Source organism: Frankliniella occidentalis, unplaced genomic scaffold, assembly GCF_000697945.3.
Source record: "Frankliniella occidentalis isolate FOCC.00 unplaced genomic scaffold, Focc_3.1 Scaffold13, whole genome shotgun sequence".
Taxonomy (NCBI): domain Eukaryota; kingdom Metazoa; phylum Arthropoda; class Insecta; order Thysanoptera; family Thripidae; genus Frankliniella; species Frankliniella occidentalis.
The window spans coordinates 2,158,836-2,185,687 of record NW_026267143.1 but is presented as its reverse complement, the minus strand read 5'-3'; the positions used below and the strand labels follow the sequence as shown (position 1 = coordinate 2,185,687).

General features: G+C 47.5%; 4 protein-coding genes across 8 annotated transcripts in view; 2 read left to right on the top strand and 2 right to left on the bottom strand.

Annotated features, from left to right (window-relative positions):
- The window catches only part of LOC113202332 (fizzy-related protein homolog), a 17,155-nt gene extending 12,163 nt beyond the window's left edge, over positions 1 to 4,992 (top strand). For both annotated transcript variants that reach the window (XM_026416508.2, XM_026416509.2), the window contains exons 2-10: positions 14 to 210; positions 317 to 457; positions 547 to 864; positions 950 to 1,138; positions 1,705 to 1,929; positions 2,636 to 2,768; positions 2,883 to 3,046; positions 3,128 to 3,325; positions 3,403 to 4,992. In XM_026416508.2, the coding sequence (XP_026272293.1) occupies positions 94 to 210; positions 317 to 457; positions 547 to 864; positions 950 to 1,138; positions 1,705 to 1,929; positions 2,636 to 2,768; positions 2,883 to 3,046; positions 3,128 to 3,325; positions 3,403 to 3,444 (1,527 nt within the window). In that variant the 5' untranslated portion in view covers positions 14 to 93 and the 3' untranslated portion in view covers positions 3,445 to 4,992. The remainder of the gene's footprint in view (positions 1 to 13; positions 211 to 316; positions 458 to 546; positions 865 to 949; positions 1,139 to 1,704; positions 1,930 to 2,635; positions 2,769 to 2,882; positions 3,047 to 3,127; positions 3,326 to 3,402) is intronic.
- A 73-nt stretch (positions 4,993 to 5,065) lies between these two features.
- Positions 5,066 to 14,529, bottom strand: LOC113202333 (serine protease inhibitor 88Ea). Its single transcript, XM_026416510.2, has 5 exons — positions 14,361 to 14,529; positions 8,161 to 8,654; positions 7,714 to 7,996; positions 7,140 to 7,399; positions 5,066 to 6,822 (listed from the first exon to the last, which is right to left on the bottom strand). The coding sequence occupies exons 1-5, from the start codon at positions 14,377 to 14,379 to the stop codon at positions 6,535 to 6,537; spliced, it is 1,344 nt and encodes a 447-aa protein (XP_026272295.1). The 5' UTR covers positions 14,380 to 14,529; the 3' UTR covers positions 5,066 to 6,534.
- A 4,244-nt stretch (positions 14,530 to 18,773) lies between these two features.
- Positions 18,774 to 22,680, bottom strand: LOC113202359 (transcriptional adapter 2B). Of its 2 annotated transcripts, none has more exons than XM_026416547.2 (12): positions 22,521 to 22,680; positions 21,921 to 22,018; positions 21,787 to 21,846; positions 21,561 to 21,702; positions 21,250 to 21,467; positions 21,093 to 21,168; positions 20,845 to 21,004; positions 20,544 to 20,751; positions 20,397 to 20,446; positions 19,863 to 20,058; positions 19,726 to 19,788; positions 18,774 to 19,635 (listed from the first exon to the last, which is right to left on the bottom strand). In XM_026416547.2, exons 1-12 carry the CDS (start codon positions 22,663 to 22,665, stop codon positions 19,507 to 19,509), a joined length of 1,545 nt encoding a protein of 514 aa, XP_026272332.2. In that variant the 5' UTR covers positions 22,666 to 22,680; the 3' UTR covers positions 18,774 to 19,506. The 2 variants fall into 2 exon arrangements, with proteins under 2 accessions (XP_026272332.2, XP_026272333.1); XM_026416548.2 differs by lacking the exon at positions 22,521 to 22,680 and adding an exon at positions 22,142 to 22,316.
- Positions 22,681 to 22,803: 123 nt separating this feature from the next.
- On the top strand, positions 22,804 to 25,407 carry LOC113202341 (uncharacterized). 3 transcript variants are annotated; one of them, XM_026416524.2, is made up of 7 exons: positions 22,811 to 23,141; positions 23,330 to 23,571; positions 23,876 to 23,957; positions 24,038 to 24,153; positions 24,260 to 24,359; positions 24,437 to 24,670; positions 24,751 to 25,407. In XM_026416524.2, the coding sequence occupies exons 2-7, from the start codon at positions 23,381 to 23,383 to the stop codon at positions 24,808 to 24,810; spliced, it is 783 nt and encodes a 260-aa protein (XP_026272309.1). In that variant the 5' UTR covers positions 22,811 to 23,141; positions 23,330 to 23,380; the 3' UTR covers positions 24,811 to 25,407. The 3 variants fall into 3 exon arrangements, with proteins under 3 accessions (XP_052119599.1, XP_026272309.1, XP_052119598.1); XM_052263639.1 differs by lacking the exon at positions 23,330 to 23,571 and having other exon boundaries at positions 22,804 to 23,141; XM_052263638.1 differs by lacking the exon at positions 22,811 to 23,141 and having other exon boundaries at positions 23,312 to 23,571.
- The last annotated feature ends 1,445 nt before the right edge of the window (positions 25,408 to 26,852 follow it).

Genomic DNA, 26,852 nt, shown 5'->3' with positions numbered 1-26,852 from the left:
TCCTTATTTCCAGTTGGATTCTGTTAAACCACTCAAGTAAAATTAATTTCACGTAGCCTACATTTTATTGGTTGTTCAAGAAAACATTTAAAAATGATAAATCAAGATTATGAACGCCGGCTTCTTCAGCAAACTGAAAAGGCTTGTTGGAGTCCATCAATGTCTCCAGTTAAAACACCAACCAAAGAGAGCTGCAGCTACATGGATAGAGTAAGTAAAATCCTTGATCTTTGTTGAAAAATTTGATGAACAGAAACAGGATTTTCCGACTAGAATATCAGAGAGCCCTGTGTAACTGTGTTTACTTTATATCTAGATTGGGACTCCACCTCCTTTTTCGCCCCCACCATTTTCCTCTCCGCAGTTTGGCTCACCATCTCGGGGGCCAACAAATGGTGACAGATTCATACCAGCACGTGCAGGCAACAATTGGCAAACACAGTTTGCCATGATAGCTGTAAGTTGTGCAGTCTCTTTAAAAATTTTGAACTAAGGTAAAATGAATTAATTGTTTCTAATTAACCCTTGCTATTCTATAAAATCTAGGACAATTCACCTGGGAAAAAGTTACGCGAGAATAGTGATGCCTCAAGAGAAAATCGGGAATGCAGAGACAGTGCTGCTTATGTTTGTTTGTTAAAAAATGAACTGTTGCAAGCTGGCATTGAAGACATGAAAGGACAGACTGATGACCGTCGAGCTCTTGCCCCACTTCATGGAGGAAACCTATTTCAATATTCAACACCAACAAAGCGCCACAATTTCACTTCGCCGTACTCTATTTCTCCTGTCAGTGCCCGAAGTCAAAAACTACTCAGATCACCTCGCAAAGCAACACGCAAGATATCAAGAATACCATTTAAGGTGCAGTAACATCCGTTAAGCTTACGCTAATAATTTTAACTTTTATAATTGTCTTTCTACATTATTTTTTTTCTTTACTTTGTAGGTTTTGGATGCGCCAGAGCTTGGAGATGATTTTTATTTGAATCTTGTTGACTGGTCTGGCCTTAATATTTTAAGTGTGGGTTTGGGAACATGTGTTTACTTATGGAGTGCTTGTACAAGTCAAGTTACCCGTCTTTGTGACCTGTCAGGGGACTCAAACTCTGTTACATCTGTAGCTTGGAATGAAAGGGTAAGTTTTAATGAGTCTATTTTATTAATTTTTTCAATTTTACACATTCCCTTGTGGCTGTCTGTACCCAAAGGCAAAAGTTTCCTATTTTGATTAAGATTGCTGGTATCGGTTCCAGTTTCGATAAACATTGCTGATTAACGTTCCAGTTTTGTTAAGCCAATTGCTATACTATTCCGTGTGGGGCGGGGAGGCACGGTCTTCCATATCTCTTCTCTCCCTTCCAGTCGTGTGCGGTTGCAGAAAGCTGTCATCGCTCTGCTCCTTGTATTTAAACAGCACCCATGATAACACGCCACACACTTAATGTACCCGACCAATGTGTCGTTGACCCCCGGCTCCTCCACCCATTCTTGGTACCGGAACAGGCGAACAGGCCACTTAAAAAGTGAACCTTAGTCCCCAATTTCTTTCTATTTTATTGACAGCTCTTTGAAACATTAATGTGGACTTGTTTCCAGAACATTAAAATTATGAATATGGCAAAATTTGAATGGTAGCTCTATCATTATATTCTGATCCTTTTTTGGATGATCGTATTTATTTTACCTTATTTTGTTTCTTAGGGAAACCTTGTAGCAGTTGGGACACATCTGGGATATGTACAAATCTGGGATACTGCTGTCAGCAAGATGGTCAACAAACTGCAAGGTCATTCTTCCCGTGTTGGAGCTTTGGCTTGGAATGGAGATACTCTTGTGTCAGGAAGCAGAGATCGCCTTATTATGCAAAAAGATGTCAGAACCCCGTCCATTCTTCCAGAAAGAAGGCTTGTTGGTCACCGCCAAGAGGTAAGGTAGTCTGCAATTGTTATCTTCTGAGCATTGCTTAAAAAGTACAGATTGTTTTTTCTGTGTTAAGCTTACTCTTTTGCCCCTTTTTCCTTGTCCTTTACTTCTATTTCTACCTCCGTATTGGGTGTTGTGCATGGTGTATGAGTTAGGTCCTCTTTTCAGCTCAGAAACTACAACACCCACAGCCATACAAGTAAAACCAAATTGTAACTTCTTGTGAATTAACGAGTCTATTGTAGTGCTTTCGGTCAAATTTTAAAGACATGTCAGATATCAGAAATGAAACTTGATTTGATGAGTGCACCTTGCACCACGGTTGTTGCTTAGCATTTTTCTAAAACCTATATAATTGACAATTCATCATAAATGGCCTAAGCCAAATTTGTAAACTATACTGTATGGTACATAGGTTGTAATTACCAATTTTAACGAGAAGAGAACAATTTTATATGACAGTATATTGATGAACAGTAGAATATTGCATATTCCTATTACCAGGTGAAGCACATGCTAATACAACTCTATCTGTTGATGAACATTAATACTATAATGGCATTGACCAACATTCTCTCTGTTACACATGGCTCATAAGGATAAACTTCACTTATTTACACCATACAACATGTGCAGAATGAGTGTTTCTTAATTCTTTCTTAAGTACGATTTAATCTCTGACATCCTTTTGTTTTTATTATAATTACAGGTGTGTGGTTTAAAATGGTCTCCCGACAATCAGTATTTAGCTTCTGGTGGAAATGACAATCGTCTCTATGTTTGGAACCTCCATTCTCTTTCACCTGTTCAAACATACACAGAACACGTAGCTGCAGTTAAAGGTATGGATTTAATGTGTTAAATTATAGTTTCACCTTTTTGCTTTTTATTTTGATTGTTTGGTTGTGCTTTATCATCATACTTCAAAATCTGATCCTAAATTTTATTACCTTCAGCAATTGCTTGGTCTCCTCACCATCATGGGCTGTTAGCTAGTGGAGGAGGAACAGCTGACAGATGCATTCGTTTTTGGAATACATTGACAGGACAGCCAATGCAAAGTGTGGATACAAACAGCCAAGTTTGTAACCTTGCCTGGAGTAAACATTCCTCTGAACTTGTGAGTGATGAACCCGTCACACATTTGTAATCATATTTCACTTGCAATTAGTTTATTGACATCTTGTCTTCTTACTTTCAGGTAAGCACCCATGGTTATTCACAAAATCAAATTCTTGTGTGGAAATACCCAAGTCTTTCGCAAGTTGCGAAACTCACTGGTCACTCCACAAGAGTTCTATACCTTGCAATGTCTCCTGATGGGGAGGCCATTGTAACCGGAGCAGGTGATGAAACTCTACGATTTTGGAATGTTTTTAGCAAGACTAGATCTCAAAAGGTATGTTGTCAAATTCCTGTGTTCTATAAATTTACACTGGTAACTGTAATACATTTGTTTTTTTCAATAATTTTCAGGAAAACAAATCAGTTTTAAACTTATTTTCAAGTATTCGATGATTTCAAGAGCTCAGTAGCTTCCTGTTAAATAGTTATCATCAGAAGACAAAAGGACCAAATAATTTAAATTTGAGGAAAGTGATTAACAGTTTCTTCAGGATGCGTGTTCTAATATTGTTCAGAATTTATTGTAAAATTTATTTAATTCATTCAGTTCTAAACTTATTTATCTGTGTGTACAGCCTAGTGATGGAAAATGTGCAATAGTCTATTGAAGGAAATGCTTTGGCAAGTGGATCTATGTTCCTTTGGTAATAAGCTGGAGTCTAAACTGTTATGCTTTGCAGGACAAGACTTTCATTTAAAGATTTTAAAATCACTTTTGGTGAGACCTGCTCATGCCTACCACTTAACTTTTAAAATGTACTTAAATTGTCGTCATTGTCATTTATCTATTATTTTTCTGCCTTTATCTTACACCCATATCATTTGACTTAGAGAACATAGTACAAGCTAATCAGTTGGGTTGTCCCAAACATTTTCTATAGCTCTTTTTGTATGTCCTGCCTAGAAAATCAATCATGCTGTCCCTATCTCTAACATTTCTACTGGATTTTGCATTGACTTCACAATTTTTACTTTACAACCTTATCAGCTAGAGAATTTGGCATGTTTCTGTATTTTCAGATTTGTGGTGAAGGCCAAGCAAGCTTGGACCTTTATCAATCTGGTTATGCATCGTAACTTTCTGTTCTCCATTGCCACTCGTATGACCGGAAATAGTTAACTTTTTGTGATTTTATTTTTAAGTTTTAACAATTAGAAATGCATTTATTACTTATAGCATTTCAATTATTTAATTTTCTTTTAAAATGCGGTCTTAGATCTAAGTAAGCAGTTATGTAAAAATTCAAAATGGCTTGTGGTAAGTCACAAGCCAGTGAGGGTAATCAAGATACATCAGCAATTGTATTGTTTCTTTTTATTTGTTTTAAGACATTGTTTATTGTCTTTATTGTTTGTTTATTTCTTCATTCTTTCAATTGAATCTTTATTGAAGTTTTTTTTTTTAAATGGCAAATGTATGCATGTTAGGGTTTGTCACTCTCTTGTCCTTTTGACATCCATTATTTCTCATTTGGATGAGTATTTATTCAATTCTAAGTCCACCAATTTTATCTTATTTTGAAACAAAAAGGAGTGAGGCTTAAAATCAAGTGTCCATTTTTCAAAGGTTTTGTTGGAGTCTTTCTTGTGACTCCCCTTTAAAATTTGGGGCACAGATTTGTGTGCAGCATAGAATTGAATACATACACTAAGTCACAATAGAATTGGCAATCGAGCTGTGCATGATTTTATAAATAGAAAGGTTCTGTGATGTCCATTCGTCCATCTTATGCGATGATTGTGGACACATGCTAGTCATAATAGGTTTCCCTTTTTATTTGTTAGGAGTCTTGATGCTTTTTTGGTGCTGTGTACTGCATCTAGCTAATGCATCAATTCTATACCTGAACATACTCAAATGAATCATGCACAGTTGCTCTAACGTCAAAAATGTGTTTATACTGATTGTTAATGCAAATAAAGAATACATATGTAATGAAATTCATGTTTGTCTTTTGCTGTACCTTTCTTCCACACTGTCATAACTTAAACTAATCACATTAAATGAAGCAAGTACTGTAACTGAAACTCTTGTATTTCAGATCTCATAAATAAATTAAATACAATATTGCACTTGTGGAGTAAGGTTAAGAAAAAATATTCTTTTAAAGAAAAAGAAACATTAAGAATAACTGAATGCTTGCATTGTAGGTGATGGCCCACACTACACATGCAATGCTGTCTATGTTACGAGACATCTCAGAGCACTACAGGGAGTGGTAACAACGTTCAGTCACTAAACAATAATTTTGTACCGTATTTATTCGACTCTAGACTGCACCCTTTTTCCCGATTTTGAAACCCGAAAGCTGGGGTGTGGCCTACAACTGAGTAAGCGTTTAGAAGGGGTCTTTCACGAGACTCCCCTGCAATATTTTGGGTGCAGCCTAGAATTGAATAAATAAGGTAAGATAAACTTAACAAATTCAACAAGAAAATATACAAATCAGTCTCTCTTCTTTTCTATGAGGAGAGATATAAATTTAAATAAACAATAAGTACAAATTTGACTTGACAGTAGATGTCATAGATTTCTGAAGCCTGAGTCTCTTTTGCATAAAAAACAAGTAATAAATAAAATGCAAAACTACGGAATGCAAATTTTTCTAATAAATGATACATATACTCACCAGGATGGACGTTAATTTCTCAAATTAGCTAGTTCATTCTCATCTCCATGCAACTTTGACCAAATGCATGACTGGATGAACACAGAATTTAAGGTCATATTTACAATGACAGACACATGTCACAGATAATTTCTTGCACACTAAATAATGACTTTGGATATAAAACAATAGCTTATCCCTCAATTGCATACTAGCCATCTAGAAATAATGCCGCCGGTTTTACACTGATTACTATCACTATAATACAGATTGTGCAAATATTTTTTTCTGAGGATTTGGCGTTATTTATGTGTATAAAATATTTGGGGAAAATTGAAAGTCAAAATAAGTTACTTTTCCTGCGGTGGACATTGCAAAGCAGTTAAGGAATTATGGGTGACGGTCACGACGCTCTCATGACATTTTAAAAAGAAATACAAATGACTTAGAATTCGATTGTCAAGGAGACGTCGTTGCGATGTGAAACGACTTTCCATGCCAGCTGAAACTCGTAGCCGCTTCAGGCTGGTATCGGCGTAACCTGGCGGGGACGGTAGACGACGGTTGGCTGGCGGCAGCGCCGGTCACTTGTCTCTTGGACTTCCCTCTTGACGGGATGGGGTGGTTCACCAGATCGTGATCACGACTTCCTGCGACTCTTTTCGAGGGGTGCAGGGGTGGAGTAAAGGGGAAATGGTCGGCCAAGTTATCAGGTCCAATGCCACACACTCACGTTCATCCACGCAACTAGCCCATACTCTACTCCCCCTCCTTCACACAGGCACACAGGCACACACGCGCACACACACACACATACACACACACGCACACACACAAGCACACTTATTCTCACTCGGGGACGAAAAGTAACTGCTCAAGCCTTGGGAGTGCGATACACCCCAGCGAACAGGACCGTCTTCTGTCCCTTGTCGTAGAGCATGTAGACGAACGGGTGGTTGCAGATGAACTGGATGGGGGTGAGCGGCCGCGACGACCGGAAGGCGAACAGCGCGGTCGCCCCGGCAGCCTTGGTGCCCTGCTCGTCCACCTCGATCTTGGCCTTGTGCATGATGCGGTCGAACGTGATGCCCGGCTGCCCCGTCAGGCTGGTCAGATTGGCCGACGGCTTGAAGAGGTCACCGACGCCTAGCGCCTCCAGAGTCTGCAAAGAAGCGGAGAGGGTGAGGATCGCCTCCAGCAGGACAATGAAAGCAGACTGTGCAGGGCGGGCGCCCAGCGCTGTCGAGCGAATGGAGATGCTTGCCCCGCATGCAGGCGTGTAGGCACACCAGGACGCTCAGCTGCGGCCAGATACCTGGGTGTCGGGGAGTGTCAGGGGTGTCTGCACTATGCTGTTAGCATGGCTGACATGAGCCACCCAAGCCACCCGCGTACACTGGACGCAGCTCCTGTGCGAATCTCGCTGGGCCAGCAAGGCGCCCGCCACCTGCCACCGGTGGTGTCTCACGGAATACTTACGCCGACGAGGTCCGCGGACTGCTCCACTTTGAACGTGGGGATGGCGACCTCAACCTGCCTGGCCATCAGCTGGTCGTCGACGAGGTCGAGCAGGGCCTCCGGGGTGAGCGCGCTGATGATGCCGTCCACGCCTCCGGACACGCCGCCAGTGCCCTCGACGCCCATGCCCTTGACGAAGGGCGGCAGCAGGATGTACATGGACACGTCGTGGCCCTTGTACGGCAGCTCCAGCACGTGCGCGCCGAGGGGCTCAGAGACCTCTGCAACACGCGAGAGGAGAGCCACGTGAATCATCTGGCAGGTACAAAATGTGCGCACACTCTTGAGCGGGGACGCTCAACTCCTCCTCGTTTTCACCTCGGTACATTCATTGTAAGGGCACCGCACATAGCGCCCCACTCGCCCCACTTTTCCCAGGGCTTATTCATTCTCAGCAGCGCTATTGTCGAGGAAGTAGCTTGATCAGGTACCACGTACAGCACAGGTCACCCCCCCCCCCCAATCATGCGGGTGCTTTCTCCGCTCCTCCCTCCAATCTCCCTTTCGCGCCGATCTAAAAGCGACCACCACTTACTGTAGTTAAAGCTGCCTTTTTGCTTCATCATGTTGACGAAGCCTCGTTCGGAAGAGGAAATGTGGAACACCTCCTTGTGAGTGTTCTCGGCCGGGAACTGGGACTGCCACAGACCCTTGAAGTAGGCGGCGTTGGCCAGGATCAGCTTGGTTTGTTCGTGAACACCGTCTTCCGGAATGAGGTCTCGGATTTGACCTTTAGTAACAGACTCCACCCACTGATTGATGGTCTGGCGAGCCTGAGCCGGGTTGTGGGCGAAATCCATGGTTTGCAGTTCCGTGTCCTGAAAGCAACCAAAGGCCAAAAGTTTCAAATAACAGTTGAATATTTATATTTTTTGCTTCACTTTATTTGGGCTTTGAGGGATTTGGAGGATGCAAATATACACAGGGAAGGTATCTTGTGACGCTGCTATACGGGAAGTGAGCGTCTCCAAGTCCTCATTACCTGGAGGATGCCGGCGAGGCACTCTCGCACGGGCTGCGACTGGTCAATGAAGAGCCGGTTGGCGGAGCGCAGCTCGTAGCTGGACGAGTTGGCGGCGCGCGCCTCGAGCATCTTCTCGTCGAACTTGTAGGCGTGCATGATGGGCACCTTGCCCACGTCCTCGGGCAGCTGCAGCACGCTCTTGACGGCGCGCTCCGTGTGGCCGGCCGCCGTGAAGTAGGCGAGCAGCAGCGCCTGGTAGATGGAGTGCGGCGACACGAACAGGTTGCCCTCGGTGGTGGCGGCCAGGTGGCGCAGCAGGCTGACGGAGAAGGCCCGCTGGCCGTCGCTCAGCGCCTGCAGCGCGTTGACGGGCGACGCCTGCATCAGCTGCGCCTCCTCCACGCACAGCGGCCGCGCGGGCTCCTTCGGGGGCGTGAGCGCCGCGGCCGACGGCTGCTGGGGGGCGGCCACCGCAGAGCTCACGAGGCACGCCACCGCGAGCGCCACCCAACCTGGACAAAGAGCAAACAGAGGGCTGGTTAGGATCGGAGCGTGCTCGTCTTCCCTCAACGTCTAGCTGCTGATTCTAAACAGGGTCCGCGAAGTAGTTCCTCACGGCAACGCGAGAGAGAGGGAGAGAGAGAGAGATAAGAGATAGCAATAAGCAATAAGTCTTGTCGCTCATGGCGTCGGCCGATGGACACGGGGTATAGATTCGTGCCTAGGATATTGCGAGAGTCGTGAGATTTCAGCGGATGCCATACTAGAATGATTTACCCATTTATTGCTTGTCGGAGATGGCGTGGGTGAGGGGGCTGTGGGTCGTGGCGGAGGGTCGCGTTCCAAGATGTCTGCACGGCAAGGGGTGGCTCTTGGACGGAGCGTGGGCGTCATTGAGGAATTGAGCTGGGGTGGCCCGGGGGTGGCCCGGGGGCGTGAGGGCCTTTTAACGAGGGTCTCCAGGGGGGAGAAGGGGGGGGGCGAGCTGCGTGGGCGCGCTACAGAGGGGGTGGGGGATGGCTAGGAGCAAGATGTGAATGAAAGGCGAGCGAGTTTACGCAAGACGCAGGACGGAAGGGAGGGGGGGGGGAGTCAGATTTATCAATACTGTCCCTTTTTCGTTCGCATCATTGTACAGTTACAAACACATTAACTTTCGAATTGTGTTGCATACCAGGTTGGCTAATTTGGCCAGCGCACCTCTGTAGTTGTGCTGTACCACATTCTTACGTGCGGGCGGTTGTCTACTCGCTCGGCCCGTTGTTCAACGCGATGGTCAGGCTCGACAGGCAAGCCCGCCTACGCGCGACATCAGGTCAGTTAGTCGGGGGAACAAATTCGGGGGAAGCAAGTGACAGCATAGGGCAATATACGAAAAGTGGAAATCGAGGAACTCTCGAGGCAGGTCAGCACACCGCGACGGTCCCGTGCCTTGGAATACCAGTGCCCCCTTGCACCTCCTTGAAAAAGTCTGTGTGAGTGCGCGCGCGCGCAAACGTGTGTGTTTGTGTGTCTGTGTGTGTTAGTATTCTGTACACAGGCTTGGCGAAAATGCGACGAGGTTGTCGTCTTTTTGTCCGGTACGTTTCCAAGGCCCATCGGAGCTCAGAAGAGCGGCAGGCAACATACAAAATGTCCGAGGAAGCAAAAGTCCTCTTCAAGTCGGAGCAGACACCATTTACTGCAGTCCTCTAAAGTTGTCCGCACAATGGGCGTCTCACGAGGTGACTACTACTGCTAGCACCTGCGACGTGCTGGCAGAGCTGCGTAGGCTAACCCGCCAAACAGCCGTGCCAAGACGATGGCCCACCCTGAGCGCCCAAATGCCTGGGATATTCGGTGGAGAGAACTTTTGACGCCCAAGGCCCCTAACACTTCTCTCGCCTCTCGCGTCACCTCGGGGAAAAATTCGTTGTGGGGCTCCTTAGCAGGGTATTTCGCATCGAAAACGGACACGGAGAATATGTAAGGTATGAGCCGGAAACAATATTACACATGTAAAGAATTACAATATACGAAACAACTGAAGTAGTACAATTTTGTAGGAACTATGGTAACTCATAACAAGCACAGCAATTCTAAATGGCACTTTAGGTCGTCATGTCTTCTGTTTCCGGCTTCGGTTCGTCACTTCTTTGCACATATTCTCCCTCCCAATTTTCGACTCAGCAAAACACCCCCATACTAGAGGAGGGGTCAGTCAGTTCAGCTAACTATTTTTTTTCCTCGTCCTGCTTCCTTGCTAACAGCCGCGACGAAAGCTCCCGGACGCCCGAGTTCAATGTAGACCAGAAGAAGGCAGAGCCCCGAGAGCCCCCCTCATGTCACCGGCCGGTGGCGCGCGTGCACACACAGCCTCTGACCCTCAACCTCAAGCCCCGCAAACATGGGCGAGCCAGTGTAAGCACCGAGACTGAATATTGAGACGAGTCGTGCCACAACAAGCGGGCCAGGCCACGGGCCGGGCCGTCACCTCCGTACGCAGAATATAAATTGCAAATGTCATGCTTCGCACTGCTGCCCCACTGCTCCGCACGCACCCCAAGCGCATGCCATCCGACGGGTTCTTGTCCAAATCGCGGCACGATAACAGAGGTCGGAGTCGCGGACCCACCATTACCGACCGTGCCCAGGGGATCGCCCAGAAAGTACGCCCGTCTGGTCCGTCATTCGCCGCCGTCACGAACCTGCTCAGCCTCTACAAGCTCTCATACCGCCTGGCCTGGTAGCTAGGCAACATCTTGCCTGCAGTGCGTGCGCGTACAGCGGGGTGGCCTACCCAGTGTCTCGCAGGCGCTGAGCTCTCGTCATTTCATTTGCCGAATGAATCAGTGAAAAACAGGATTGGTGATGTCAGAAAACGTCACGGTCACTTCACTGTGATTAATCGGTGGTGTGGTATCGTAAGACATTTTCCTTGGGTGAGAATGTTGCCCCAAAATAATAAAGATATAAAAGAACTGCTAAACGATGCGCGAACAAAAACTAGTTCAGTACAAATGGGCCATCTGCTGAAAACACATTTGCGACACACAAGGGAAAAACACTGACTGAAAGGTGAGAGGCGAAAATCTAGGAGAACTCGTAATCCCGGGCAGGGCCGACCGTGAGGGCATGGACATGTTGTGCTTTAGTCACGAATGCCATGCGCGGTCGGTACAGTATGTGCTGTACTGCGCGGCCCCGCTCACGGACACGCCTCGGCTCGGCTCGGCCCGGCTCGGATCAGCCCGCACGCAACCAGCCTCGACGTGACGGCGACAGGTGAGCATGGGGGGCCGATGGGGGCGGCATCTAATTGTCCTGATTTCGATGGCAGTGCGGGGGTTCCGCACTCGCGCCGCTGCGCCGCCGCCCGCGCCCGCGGCCCGGGCTGATGCCCTGCGCCCGTCCAACTCCATGGCGCCGTGAGATCTCGCCCATGTCGAAGTGACAAAGCAAGAACTGCCGCCGCTCTAGCCGCCGCGCCGCCGCGCAGGTGTGGGAAGCAAGGAAGGTTTTCCCCGCAGCAGCATCGCGCTCACCCGGCCGCGGGCGTGGGGAGGCGTCGAGGCGGCACAACACGGCCGGTGACGTCACGGCCGCCTCTCCTCCGGCTCATTCAAGTCGCGGGAGGCAGCCGGGTGATTGGGGGAGCCTCTGGGGGAGCCTGTGGGCGGGAGCCTCGGTTGTGCCTCTGGGGGTGCCTGTCGGGGTGCCTGTCGGGGAGCATCTGGGGAAAACTCTGGGGGAACCTCTAGGGCATCCTCTGGGTGACCCTCTGGGTTACCCTCTGAGGGAGCCTCTGGGGGAGCCTCTGGGGGAGCCTCTGGGGGAGCCTCTGGGGGAGCCTCTGGAGGAGCCTCTGAGAGAGCCTCTGGGGGAGCCTCTGGGCGAGCCTCCGGGGGAGCCTCCCGGCCGCAGCAGGAGCACCCCCGCCGTCCGTCGTGGCCACTGCGATTAGAGAGGAGCAGCGGCTCCCACCCCCACCATTGAGTGAAAGTGACACTCCCAGCCACTGACTCATTCACGCGCCCCGCTGTTTGCAGTGGGCTTTGCAAAGAAAAGCAGCTGGCGGGGAGGTTGTTTCCTCCGGATTGCTTTCGCGGACGCTTTGCTCAGCGCGGAGCCAGCAGAAGTCAGGTGGGCTAACCTTACCGCCTTGCGCAAAACCCTGGTCATTGCCGGTCGAGAAGCAGCCCCTCCCCCCCACGTCGGCAATTCTAAAACCCACCGTATCGGCCTCCGCCGATTTGGGTAAACTGGAGTGGACTGAGTTGGTGGCCCCTCCCCGTCCTCCCTCCGCGGCGCGTCGGCGGCGCGTCGGTGAAAGCGCGGCGCCGGGCGGCGGTGCGCTGGGCGCGCGGCGGCCTCTGTTTCCGGCTCCGGCGGCAGAGCAGCCGCCACAAAATGCGGAAAAGGGCCATCCGGCGTCACGCATAGTGAGTGCGCTATCGGTGTTCAGCCCATGTGCACCGCGGCTGCAGCGCGCGGCGGGCGGCCGCCTGCGGTCCGCGGCCACCGCGGCTCCGGGTCGCGGTCCAGAGGCAGCCTCCCGCCCGCCACGCTCAGGACAGTCCGGCTGGCGGCCAGTGGTTTTCCCTAATCTCAATGGGCGAGCCAAACGCCGACGGCCTCTCCGCGGGGCTTGGCGGGACTGCCCCGCCCCGACACGACCCGGGCCACGGGCCACGGCCGGGCCGTACCGGCCGCTGCACAGAATGTGGACAGACAGAAATACGACCGTGCTGCTCTTTGCCCCCCTTAAAGCAATCGGGTGTCGTCGGGGCGACGCGCGGCACGACCCACACCAACGCGGCTCGGGTTGTGTCTGCGGCGGCCGCGCACCGCCGCGCCCCGCAGGTGACGTCACCCCGCGTCCGTCCGCCCTTAGGCGGCGGGGGTGACAACACTCACTCGCGCTGGCCACACACCGACACACCTGTCTCCGGCGCACCTGCGGCACCTGTGGCACCTGCTGCGGCACCTGCGGCGGGCGCCACTTGTGTCCCCGCAGCGCAACACGCGACGGCCCGGCCGGGCTTCCCGCAGCGAGGCCTCGCCGGCCGCGAGGGGCGACGCAACGGGGACGTAATCGCGCGAGGGCGGGTGTGGCGTGGCGATGACCGAGATGATGGGTATTTCAGGAAAAGGGAAAGGAAGAAAGCTGCTCCTCTTGCCGGCCCGGTCCCCGGCCCGGCTCTGCCTGTCCTTGGCCCAGTGCGCGCCGCCGCCGCGGTAGGGCCGTGCGCGCTGGGGAACTCCACCGCCGCGCCGCGCAGCCGCGCACCGGACCAAAAATGAAAAAAAAAAAAATCAAAAATTCCCAGCCACCGTCTACTCTGGGGATCGAATCCCCACCCCATACACCGGATCTGAGCAGCGTAATATCCCCGGCTCGCTGGGGGCAGGCTGGGCCGGGCCGGCAACCTGCCCTGACCCTGGAGGTGCGCGCCGCGCCGGCACCCGGGAGCGCGCGCTCACGCGGTGACGCAACGGCCGCGGCCCACTCCTCTCCTCCCCTCCTCCGACTGCAGCTTTCTCAGAGTCGCGCACGGGGCCTAACTGCACGGCCACGCACGCGCGGCAGCCGTGCCTGGCCCGGGGCACTGACACCGCTGACACACCCCGTCCGTCACTGGAGCAGCAGCCGACGCCGGGCTGGCCGGGCCCGCCGCCCCCGACACACACAGGAAGCGGCCGCCATGCCGGCCGCCGATATCGCGGCGACCTCCAACGCCTATCCAACCATCCGCGCGCCCCGCCGGCTGCGCCCGGCTGCGCCGCTGCCAGATTACGAGAGGGTTACGCTGCAGGTGGCGCGGCACGGCGCGGCCGCCCCCGTGGAGCCAGTGTCGCCGCTCAGCTCTGGAGCCGGCCGTCGCGCGCAGTCTCATTTCGTAACGCTAAAAATACAGCGTCGGGGCAGCACAGCGGACGCCTGGAGATTCCCCGGCGTAATAATGGCTGGCCGGCAAGGTGAGCCACTCAGCCACACACGCGGCCCATTCAATCTGCCCCCCCCCCCCCCGCGCCATTGCACTCTCTCTCCCACGCACAAAGACAGTGTCCGCGTTGGGACCACAACAACACTTTTACGGCGGACACGCATACGTGCCAACATACGCACAGAGCGCGCGCCGGACTTCCCTGGGCGGCGCTTCACCGGTCTGCCCTGTGGGCTGGTCTGTGGGCTGCCCCCCGAGGCCTAGAAGGGCTTGCCGCTGGCGATGCGTTACCTTGTGTTGACGTTGCCATGCTGCTGTGTTGCGCGCTGCGTACGTATCCTGCCCCGGGCGCACTGCTGTACTGACTGAACTCGACTGAACAGCGATTCAGCGCCAGGCCGAGCTACACTTGCCTGACCTGCCGGCCCGGCGGGAGAGGAGGCTTTTCCCGGGCAGAGGGGACAGGGGCCCCGCGGCCGGAGCCGAGCCGGCCCGAGCCGGGCGTAGCCGGGCGGGGGAAGAGGGGAGAGCCCGAAGCCGTGTCGAGCCGAGCGGCTCGAAGCGAACGAGTCCGGCCGGGGCGCGGCTCCACTGCGCGGGCCGAGCCGAGCCGAGCCAGGGCGTCGGTCGGCGTCGCTGCTGAGCGCAGGGTGCTTCGGTTTCACCGCGGGGCGCTGGTAGCCAGCGCGTCAAGGCGTCGTCATGCCTCCTCCAGTCGTGTTTTTATTCTTCTTCTCTTTTCCACTCTTCTTCCCCTCTGAACGCGACGTCACGTTTAGCAGTTTAGCGTTGCCTTCCGACGAAGGCCCGGTGGTGTGGACGTGGACGTTAAAGGGTGGCCTGTCTGGCACACCAGCCCGAGTGCTCCGGCGTTGCTGGCGGGCGGATTGCCTAATCGCTCGAAGCCGTAAGGCAGTCCGGGACGATCGGCCCTATCAAGCCAGCCGCCTACCCTTTAACATGTGCCAAATAACTCCAGCTCAAGCCACCTCAAACGACACTACTTTTGCAAAAGACTACTTAGCTACGCAGTTGTTTGTTCTACTGATGATTCCGCAGAGCATAACAAAACTGGGTAAAATCATGAGGCGAGGAGAGCGAACACACGACATAATAAAAAGTTTCTGAACGCACAAATAATATTTCGCGAGTCTAATAGCTGTTGTTACCACCACCACACAAATGAACGCGGAATCCTGCTCCTTCTAATTGAAATGCCCATGAAAAGATGAATACTGAATATTCGACAATCGACAGTCCCCACGCTTCTTGATCGATGACTTGATTGGAGCTATTATAGAGCTCGGCCGTGCGTCACCAATGTGTGCCATTAAGTCGTGCACTTTATGTGTGAATGCTGCATCCTGCACCTGGCCTGGGACAGCCCCCGACCCCCATAAACTTCCCGCTACAGACGACGGCAGCTGAATTTGGTTCGGGTGATATTGTGACCGATTGTGACGATGGTGAAGGCTGCGGAAGTTCAAAGTCAAAGAAACACTTTGCTGATGACTGTTCCTGTCAGGCGTGTTAGACACGGAGTGACGAAAATCTTGAACCTCTTGCCTCCTTCACATTCACGTCACGGCGATAAGCCTCACTCTCTGAGCCGCGAGCTCCCTCAGCGTGGCGCGGCACGCTTCGTCAGCGTCGCTCCTTTCCTCGGAATGTTTACACCGCGGTGGCCAGCCACTTCCGTAGACAGGCTGAACTGCGCGCTCACGTGCGGGCGGGTTGCCTATGGGGATCACCCAGTAAGTACGCCGTCAGTCGCCGTTACGAACCTGCTGATTTGAGCCGATGCAAGCAGCTCTCATGGCGCCCGATGGGTAGGCAAAACCTTGCCTGCAGTGCAGGCGTGTGGTGCGGGGTGGCCCACCCTTAGTCTCGCAGGCGCCGAGCCCCTGTCATTTGCCGAAGGTAATCTAAGAGAAGCGGACGTACTTTCTGGACGATCCCCTACCCGCCCTGGTACCATGGGTAGAAGAGGTGATACGGTACCGTATAATTACGAATGCGGGCGGTGCGAATCAGGCCCCTGTTATTCCTGTACTCTCCCAACTCGCCAGCGAGCGAGTAGTGGGGCCGTCGTGTGACTCGTCTTCCGCGCCAACTTGACAAACAATGATTGCTTTTAAAATTGTTGTCCAGTCAACGCGTTCACGACTTCTTGCTCGGAGTCTGCTGGAATGCCTGGAGAGTTAGGCAACTTATGAGCTCTCCGGGGTTGAGGGGATTGCCTGCCTGTCGCTCGCATCGTAGGCCTAGGTAGCACCTCGGCGATCCTGGACTGGGCTTCACTGCCCCTCACTCCCTCACTTCACTGAGCTATTAACCCGAATCGGAAGGTGAGAAATCGTCATACAAATGGCCATCGATGCCGTAATTATTGAGAGACAACATAATTCAATGTGAAAATCCAACTCGCCGCCTCCACATCTTCGCGCTGCCACGCCTAAGGCTTGGCCAAATGGACCATGCACCAGGCAGGACTTCGTAGAAAAGAAAACTTATTGAACTGTTTTCCTCCACGGTTTTTCCTGTAAATATTGTTTTCGTGAAACCAGCCATTTAATCGATTCCGCCGAGGCAACGAGTAGATGCGTAAGCACCCGCAGCTTCAATGGGCTGCCTGATAGGGATGCGCACAACAAGTAACTCATTGGCGATAGCATCGAGGCCCGGGGACCGCCGCGGCCAGCATCCCGCCCGGCGCGACAGCTCGGCGACAGCTCGGCGGCGAGCACGCGGGGCGCGGTGGCGCGGGTGCATGGCGACGCGGGATTTCCCTGCGACTTAAGGAACATTGACGTTCCTGCCGTTGGACGCCTCGCTGGTCCTACTCGGCCGCGGCCATAGAAACTAAAGGTTTTGTGCTCTCTTCATGTTGTATCGCTCCGCCGATGGCTAGAGCTGAATGGGCGGATCCGAGGGGGCCCCAACTCCGAGCCGGTCGGCGCGGCTGCGTGGCCTGGCCCGGCGAGACCAACGCGGCTCGGGCTTCCCCCGGGATACAGAAATGCAATGCACTGCTGTCTGATGTGTTCAACTGGCGAAAAGTATAACACCGTGTCGGATACGTACTTATTGTGCTTATTCTGCGTTTGACTGGGAATTTGTGTGTTAACAACTGTTAAACCGTAAAATTGGATAGGACTCTGAAGTGCTACTCTAGTGTTAAGCGTGGCAATTTATCATGTGCAAGTTGAAGTTGAAGTTCGACTGACGAAGGAAGAAGAATAGAGGGTAGAACGTAACGGTTCGTGATTGGTCAAGCCTTTATCTCCACTGTGACGTAAATGTGGGACTTTTCGCCAATCGGTAAATTTTACGTTCTACACGCTATTCTTATCCCTACGTCATTCGAAGGGCACTGTTGCGCAGTACAACACTCGCAAACATAGGTACACATTTCTGGCCCAACACCTGCTCGTAGGGACAAGGTGGTTATTGCATTCTGCGGGTGCTTGCCGGTATAACTTTAATCATCAGTGTACAAACGCGAACCCACCCATCCCGTGTCCCAACCAGAAATGAACATTGTATTATCGTGATACGATGACAATTCGACCCCAATACCTCGATTTGCGAGACAAAATCACGATTTTCGAGCAACGTCGGCGCTGACTGTGACTCTGGACTGCAATCTTACGCACGGGCGAAAGGATTCCCCTGCACCCGAGGGGGTAATCACTACAGAAAGTAGGTGTACACATTTCTATAAAAGTTAAAGTGAAAGTGTCAAAAAGTTGACTGAAAGTGACGAAAACTGAAAGAAAATGTGAACAAAAGTAACTAATCGTGCCTTGATCAGATCAAAAATGAATAAAATAGAGGAGATATAGGCATAGAAATGAAGTAAACGTTGTAAAACGGTGAAAAAGTAAATAAAAGTGGAAAAGAGAACAGTTGAGGTGTACGCATTTTCACGGAGTGATTACCCCCTCGCCTGCACCTTCGCAAACAGCCGTCGTCATTTCAGGGAACTGCTAAGGTGGGGTGGAATTCCCTCCGAGGTCCTTGTGGCAGCCCGTCTGGTACGATCCGCTTGATAACCCACGGCGCTTGTGTGGTGACTCAGACCCTTTGGCAGCCGGTAGGGGGGCTGGGTCCGCTGGGCTGGGCCAGGTTCGGCAAGGTGGTGGTCCGGGTCGGGCCACCTCACCTCGCGTCCAAGGACGAGGCACGGCCGGCCGCGGCGCAGCCAGGACGTTGTGCACCGGCCATTGTTTGGAGGGAGGAGCCCCAACTCCTGGTGGCGCGCCTAACACGGACCCCCATACAAGGAGCGCGGTTATTCGCATTGCGCTTGACGGGATACAACATGACAATATGACAATGACTGATACAGGGAAGTTCAGAGCAGAGACTCTGAATTTACGTGCTTTATCCTTCCCTGCAAGATAAAGTCAGTTCCCACAGTTCCCACTATCGTCTTTAAAGCCAAATCTCGAGGATAGTGCAAAACCGACGAAAATTTGAGAAACACTGTGTCAGTATCATTTGTACAGTAGGGCCTACGGGTGCTAGGAATATTGAGCTGGCGTTCATGTTAACTTCCAAACGCAACCCTGTGAGTGAAATGTTAGATTGGAATCAAGAGAGCTGCTCATTGCAATGCGGCTAATACTTCAGAGCACTCTGCTGTGTTGAGCTGAATATAAAAGTTGTTAAGTGGCTTGGACAAAACTAGAAAACGGCAAATTTGGTACAAAAGTTGATTTATTTTTCAGTTCTTATTTTTTTTCTCTCATTTTTTTTTTTTCAAAATGAAAGTTCCTTCCTGAGGAATGCCAAGGAACTAAAGTCTTTGAATACAACATTAAATATACGGATTAAAAAAAATGACTAAGTTGATGTATTTTCTATAAAATTTACACTATAAATAGTTATATAGATCTCTGTGCAAAGAATGGCGCAACAAGGGTACATAAGGTTGTTACATGGTATACTTGCAGTGCTCAGGTACTGAAATTTACTAAAATGCACGTAAGATTAAGCAACCAGAAAACTTTCCCAGATCCCTATAGACCTTCATAACTGGCAATATACACCAAAAGATTATAACAAAATTCAGTGGGTACTAACTACCCAATAACAATTTAACAAAAGGTATAAGATGCCTAGGAGTTGTAAATTTTTTAAGAAACAAATGGGCACTTGTTTATGAAACTGACAATCGTAATCTCACTGAAGTTTTCATCATATTGACGTCTCTAAAATAGAACATCATTATTATGAGCATAATGCAAAAAACTTCTAGAGGTTAAATGATTGTCAGATCTAACCCTGATATCAGTGCTAAAAAGCTTGATCACAATTATAAAATAATATTTGACTAAATATTATATGTTTAGGACAAATATTTGTTTTTCTCAGAAACAAAAGCAATGGGAGTGAAATAATTATACTTAAGAGATAAAGAAATTTAGATAAACTAGCCTGCACTGATCCAACCACTTTCAACCATGTAATTAAAAATATGTTTTAAAGGTTCTCCATCTAAGGTACAAACCTCAGATAGAGTTAGTCCATCTTCCTTTTTACTACCCTTGTTAACATGCATCTGTAAAAGAAAAATAAACAACATTGTTAGTATTGATTAACAAAGACAAGACAAGGTGGTTCAGGAAACAGCTAATGAAGTTCAACAAACCTCAAGAAGAGAGTACTTGGCGCCATAATATTGATTAGGTGTGATTTTAAGTGTGGTACATAACTGAAAATCATAGAAAGGTAATTAGCAAAATAGTAAAATCTGACGATATGTGAGGAAAGGAGAGAAAATCTTACCTGAGCTTCATCTTTGGAGAGTAAAGGATAGCCAGGGAGGGCAGCAACATCTTGAGGTGTATCTGCTGCTAGGGTGTCATCACTGTCTGCCTCCCCGCCACCCTCAGTACCACTATCTGGACTCACGGGGAACAAGCAACGATCGTTTCCCATAGATGTTGATTTTTTTATGATTGAGAATGAGCCGCCTTTTTCTCTGGAAAATTAAAGAAATTTTGTAAGAAAACATGCAGATGAAAATCTAATACCCTATGACAATACTGTTTGAGAGTGAGTTTCTAAAACAAGCATGCCTTGGCCGAGTTGCTGCATTGACACGCACTGTTAAAGGAAACAGGGTAAGTAACACAGATCCCAATTACAAGGACAGGGATTTGACTGTTATAGTGTGTATAGTGAACATAGGTGATTCTACAGAAAGTTAGAGTTAAGGGGTGGTTGTGAGAAGAGTGAAAACTTTCACAGATCTTTGCCTTGGAGCGGAGTAGCATTGAAGCTTCAATAGTTTTTAGATAGAAAGAACATTCAGCTCACCTTCTTTTTGACTGCGCTGACAGAGGAGAGAGGGACACATTGCAGCTGTCCTAGTCAAAAGTGGACAATGTAGTAATTTGACAGTAAATAATGACATTTGATTTGTGCAAAAAATAGATTTGATAGTTAAACTTCAGAGCTGCTTACCGAGTTCCGTCGCTTATCTCTTATTTCCTGACGCAGCTGTTCGAAATGGTGACATTCTTCAACAGTTGTGATACCGTGGCGTCTGTACCTTAATAGTTCATTGATTCGAACTTCCAGTTCTCTTTGGCGACGTACACCAGCAAGAAACTGTTCATGTTCTTGAGATGAATGAAATTGGGTTAAAACTCGCATGTGGTCCTGAAATTCTCTACGGAACCAAAAACAGAAAGTTAAGACATAATATAAAATCAAGTTTAGAATTGGCACTCATGATAGAGTATTTATTGTAAGAAGTGTGTACCTTTCATCTCGTGGTAATTTCTTCTTAAATACGGGGCGGTCTTTGCGAGTGGTGGGCTGGAAGAAATTGGCGACAAGTTGGTAATCTCGCCCAACTCGCTTACGCCTAGCTCTCTCCCTGAGACGTCTGGTGTACATGTCAACTTGTGCTAGCTTCAGAGCTGAAAATAATGAACATAAGAAAACTTGTCATTATGAGTTGACACACTCATTTAAACATTGCAAAAATGGCAAAAACAAAGCTCTTACCAATGTCTAGTTCATCATCTTCAACTGGGTGAATAGATAAAGGCGACACAAGTGCTTCTGCATCATTATCAAATTCCTGAAATTTACAGTTAATGGATCAACTTAAGAAAATTAGAGAACAAAAGCACATTTCACATTTAAATGATGCCAAATGTACCTTTTCAAAGTCATCTCTCAAGGGCATGTAACCAAGCTGGGCAGCCTCATCTGGAGTAATATCAAGAGGTGGCAATTTATTTATTTGTTCAGGAGATAAAGGACCATCATCAGGAATTGAGATTTCAGTTAACAAAGGACGGGAGTTGGCAGCCGAATTCCAAGTTGCTTTTCCTATGTTTCCCTCCAGATAGCGGTTGATGTACTCTTCCCGGGCTTCTAAAAATGAGAAAAGGGAGTGCACAAATAGATAAATTAAAATGCAAAAGCATAATTTCCTGGTTAAAATTAGTGTCAAATCAATTTTGGTACCATCAGGAGTTCTTGTTTCAATATGTCGGCTTATATCTTCCCAATTTCCAAATCCATACTGTTCAATAGCATCAAGTAAGTGTTGCTCTTCTTTGGCTGTCCATCCATTTTTGCCCAAAAGAATTCCGACGGCTCCAGAATCCTATAAAAAAAAAAGAAGAGAGAGAGTTAATGAGTGGGCCACATCTTTAGTAAATATAAGTGACAAGAAAATAAATAACATTACCTTGAACTGGTATGAATGATTATTTTTGTGTTGTCCTATTTCCGCACCAGCTGAAAAACACTGTAAAATCCATGCAGTTTGAAAATTTGACTATGAGGTATGGATATTATACACACTAGATTGTTTTCTCTTACCTGCAAACATATTTCAAAATCTGTACACTCAGCACATTTGACTCGTATTCCAGACACATCCTCCTGACAGTAGTTACATTGTGCTTTGGCAAACATGACTGAAATAAATGCATAAGAAACATATATGAGAAAAGCTAATTCCAATAATACACATTTTAAGTATAGAGTAAATCTACTGAAATTTTAAATTTAAATAATTTACGGTAAAATTTGTAGTTTACATTTTTGGCAGTAAATAAGGAAATAGTAAGACTTTTTTTACGATGCTGTGCAAGTATTCTATTTTCAAATCTCAAGATTTAAGAGCGTCTGATTCTTTTTAAAGATTCAGCTTTGATTACAACAATATTTCTGTTTCGGATGGAGGTTTATATGCTTTCCACAACAGTCACAGCGTTTGCGCCAAACAAGAGAGAGACCTCCAGACCGGAGACGCTGTCTGCTTTAAGCTCTTACGATTCAGTATGCTACGTAAGCCATTATCCGAATTGATAAAAACATAAAATGAAAACTAAACGGTAAAATATCTGTAAAATAATTCCATGATGTACCATAGAAAGGTACATAAATAACATGCAAAAGGATCCTATAAAGGCGTACCTTTCGGCCATTGACGCACCCACCGTCGCCCGCCCCGCCGTGGCCTGCTACAAAATTTACGTGAGTTGGAAACAGTTTGATAAAAGGCTGCGTCATTATTGGAAGTAAAAGCGCGGGCAATTCGAAGACGATCTGCACGTTGCATTCGGCCTATAGTTTGTATCTGTTGTGTATGACAACAGATAGCGCCACAGTCGTCTAGTCACGGCCTTCTGTATCCTTGTGTATTGTCCACCTCTGTGATAAAGCTGCTAATAAACTCAGTTCAGTCTGGTCCTTTGACAACGAACGTCTAGTCTCTCCTACCCCTTCGGCCCTCGACAGCACTATAGAAGAGAACACGACAGTATCGTTTGCAAATACCCGACGGCTCATTTCTTTAATGTTTTTCTTAAGAAGAAAAAAACAATCACGTAGTGTGCTGTAGTGTATCTCAGAGAGATCATGGGATTTCGATCGACCATGGGACGATGTTTTCAGCTGTTGCCTCCGTGCTGTTGCGTTGGTATGCGTTTGTCGGTGTTGTCGGAATCGGAATGTCGGAGCGACTTTTAAAATGTACTCTGGACTGTATACTGCTTGTTCAGAAAGGGCCGCTTGATGCTTCATGGACGAGAATTTGTAAGTAAAAGTATTGTTCAAGAAAAAGAAGAAAATTGAATGAAATAGATAATACAGTTGTTATGCCGAAATGTTTTCATTTTGCAATTACATATTGCTGGTGTGGTTTGTGTCTGGGCTCTGACTACTATAGTTCGAAGACACCGAAGGATACCGAATTACGCATCTTGGTATTTTCTTAATTACAGAACTGACCTAGCAGATTTCAGAAATACTCCCTTTACCTTATTTTTGAGAAAATGCCAATCTTAAATAAAATGTCATGGAGTTTGTCAACTGCGTTCGTAGTTCTTGTTGTGATGGAAATCCAATCTCCGGTAACCTCACTCAAACATAAAAATGTGATTTGCGATAAGTTAGAAGAGTGCACCTGTGGGTTCCCCACGGGCGAGGGCGTCAATTTGACCGCTCTGACGAACAGTACTTTAAAGTAAGTATAACTTCATACCACAGATCCAAAGTTTCCATTACACCCGTGCAGTGTTACATAACACCTCCTTTGTTGTCCTTTGTGTTCAGATTGTGTCCATTCGTGATTTTTGCATTGGGTGTGGGTCATACTCAAGATAGTGTCTTGTTGTTCAATCACCTTATTCATGTTCCTATTCCTTCGCTAAAATTGTGGACATTTGTACATTCAATTACTATTGTGAATTTAAGTTATGCCCCCAGGTCTTTTGGAACTCTTATTAATGACTGATTATGACTTATTGTTTTATGCTTTCAACTTTTAGATTGAATGACACTGATAGTAAAGTGGTTTTCTACTTTAACCCTTGTACAGATGCTCTGTCGCCATGTCCAAATAATTCAGTGGTAAAGTTAGCACAGACTATAACAGTTGCATTATTACTTAGAGTAATTTGGTTTCTTGAATTATTTCCTTTCTGTTCTAGATATGCATGGTTGATGATAACAATACTGTGTTGGACTTAGGATCAAAAGGTGGAGCTTCGTTCACATCTCAAGGTGTTTATGGTCCTGTGTTTATGAACTATGAGAAAGAGGACATGTGAGTATAGATTTAAGAGTCAAACTGTAATAAAATATCTTGTGTGGTATCAACATTTGTTGCAAACCCATGTTTATGCAATTTTTTATTATTTTCTTATGAGAAGAGCAACAGAAATTCAGCTAGACTGTGTGGATAAGGTAGAGTCCACGCTTTCATTCAATGAAAATTACAACAGATTTGAGCCCATTCTTGAAGTAAAATATGTGAGTAAACTTCGAGGAATTTTTTAGTTCTGAATACAGTTTTTCATTATGTAGTCTAAAATCAACTTCTTCTGCAGCATTTACTGCTGCAGTCTCCAGAAGCCTGCTTCAGGCCTGTTGAAGAATACTACTCAACAAATGTTGTGAGAGAAGGCATTTCATCTGGTGCACTGTTTCTCATAGTTGTGCTTGTGTTATGGCTTGCGTATATGATTGTTGGAGCAGCAGCTAACCACTTTATTAGTGGAGCTACTGGGTTTGAGATGATTCCAAACTACGAGTTCTGGAGAAGCCTCCCCGATAAGCTCGCCGTAAGTTTAGTACAATTACTTACTACAGGTATCTTCTTTTATTATGAAGTATTGTTTTTCTTATTTACTGTTGTGTATAGGATGGTGCTAAATTTGTGGCTAATGGATGCCGACCACCTCCAAGCTATGAACAAATCTGAATTGTGCTTCACGCTGCCCTCATGGAGAGTTGGTTTCTTCAATTTTGGTTTCTCTTCTTAGATTATGGTATTCTGTAATCATTTGCAAATTTATTCAAATCAGAAGAGTTTAAAGAAAAGCTCTCCAATATTATACAGCACGAACGAATCTCTACAATAATGGTATTTGTCAAAATTGACTACTTAAAAATCCCTGGAGTTTTTCTAGTCAGATTTAAATCTCAGTGTGCCACCTTAAATTTGTTAAAAAAAAATAAGTGTTTTGGTGTAAATAGTCTTATTTTTTTCTTTCAAATTGATGACAAATCAAGCCATCTAAAAATTGTGATAAGAAATGGTCCAAGATTACTTGTAAATATGTATTTTGAATAACTTGTGATACCTTAGTCTTCTGTTAGTGTACCTTGATTCACTGTTATGTTTGCCATCCATTTTGAAAAATCGTTTTTGTTTTAATTGAAATATCAATTTTGTCCTCATTATAAGACTGTTCTGAATGCAATGAATATTTTTCTTACTTCTTAATTGCTGTAAAGAGTGCACTGTGTGGTCATTGTAATATAATATAAATATATGTATATATATTTCTCTTTATCATTCTATCTATGTAATTTTGAAAACAATGTAAAGTTGCTTCAACAGTGACATCAGACGTCCTTCAAAAGTCTATCAAGACTTTTTTTCTAAATGTTTGAATTTTCAAGGTCTTCAGCCCGAAGGTATTTGAATTCCCCGGTTCTTCTGGGTAACCGACTGAGTCACCGAGCGCCGCTGAGCGCGTTGCGCGTAAGTACTTGCCTCGTTCGTCGAGAGATGGCAGTGCGAGTCGCGAGTCCAAGTGCTGGCTGTAGAGTGCGGCAGTAGAGCTCTCTCCTTAGTGTAATACACCCTTGACTGGTTTCAAAGAGCGAGAGGAAAGAGTCTCTTCTGGAGTCTCTTAAAATGGAGAGCCGTTCTTCACTAGGACGCTCTGAATGATTTAAAAACACACTCTTCGAAGGGGTTGTAAGGGCGTTCAGGACAAGAGCCGACAAGAAGCGCCAAAAGGACTTCCCGGGCCGCCGCTGTCACTGTTTGGAAACCGGTCATCGTACCAGGTGGCTAATTTACCCCCGCTCACTTCTCATGCTGTGAGGGGGGGGGGGGGGTGCCTTTATCAATCGCCGTTGCCCACGCCCACGGCGCCTTGGGTTTACGGGCATACAATTATATATTTTCGTCTGATTTCGTGATAACTGCGTACGCGCGAATCACTACATACGACACGTACAAAAAAGTACTTTCCTACTTATAGTGTTGAGGCACCTCACGAGAATAAATCCACCGTTTGGGTTTGAAAAGTCTTCTTGAAACGCGAAACCCGATTTCATCCGATTTTCACTCTACTTGTTACATCAGTGAAATTCGCGTCATCAGTGAAGTCCAAAAAATTGTGCTACCTCAATCAAAAAAAATAAAAATAAAATAAAATAAAAAAATGTCGCATATTGTAAAAATTAGAGTGACAATCGGGCGAAATCGGGCATTGCTGTTCGGTTTGCTGCCTGCTTCCCCACAGCACTCCCTTTGCTTTTTAGAAAGGAAAAATGGAGTACCTAGTTTACAAAAAGACCGGTTGGATCCTTCCTTAGTTTGGTTTAATTTGGACCTTTCGGAACTAAATCGCCCCAATATTAGGTCCTTTATCGTCGCAGGGGCTTGCCAAAGCGGTGGGCCAGAGGCGGTCGGAGGGGTATAGAGCAGAGAGGGGCGCGAGCTAGGGTCGGGACGAGCAAGGCGGGGTGGGGGCGGGCCTGAAGAGAGAGAACGTGACGTGAAACAATGGCGGGTTCGTGCCGTCGCCATGGAGACGCAACAATACACAACGCCAGTACACGTTTTTACATTTTCTCCTCGTCGCTATCTTTCTCGTGCCCATTCGTGCCTTTCTCTTTACACCTTGCTCCCCCCCACCCCGTGCGAACCCACATTTCTTCTAATTTCTAAGAATATCGGGTAAATCAAATTATTGTGACCTTTAATTCCTTGCCCTTGGCTACTCA

Bases quoted from the DNA above. Each gene is read 5' to 3' on its own strand.
- LOC113202341 (XM_026416524.2), top strand. From the start codon at position 23,381: ATGCCAATCTTAAATAAAATGTCATGGAGTTTGTCAACTGCGTTCGTA. The intron at 23,572-23,875 runs GTAAGTATAACT...TTCAACTTTTAG, and splicing joins CTGACGAACAGTACTTTAAA to ATTGAATGACACTGATAGTA. The intron at 24,154-24,259 runs GTGAGTATAGAT...TCTTATGAGAAG, and splicing joins AACTATGAGAAAGAGGACAT to AGCAACAGAAATTCAGCTAG.
- LOC113202333 (XM_026416510.2), bottom strand. The intron at 7,997-8,160 runs GTAATGAGGACT...GGTTGCTTTCAG, and splicing joins GCCTCGCCGGCATCCTCCAG to GACACGGAACTGCAAACCAT. The intron at 6,823-7,139 runs GTAAGTATTCCG...GCTTCTTTGCAG, and splicing joins AGTCCGCGGACCTCGTCGGC to ACTCTGGAGGCGCTAGGCGT.
- LOC113202359 (XM_026416547.2), bottom strand. From the start codon at position 22,665: ATGCAACGTGCAGATCGTCTTCGAATTGCCCGCGCTTTTACTTCCAAT. The intron at 22,019-22,520 runs GTACGCCTTTAT...CATTTATTTCAG, and splicing joins GGTGCGTCAATGGCCGAAAG to TCATGTTTGCCAAAGCACAA. The intron at 21,005-21,092 runs GTAAGAGCTTTG...CATTATTTTCAG, and splicing joins AGATGATGAACTAGACATTG to CTCTGAAGCTAGCACAAGTT.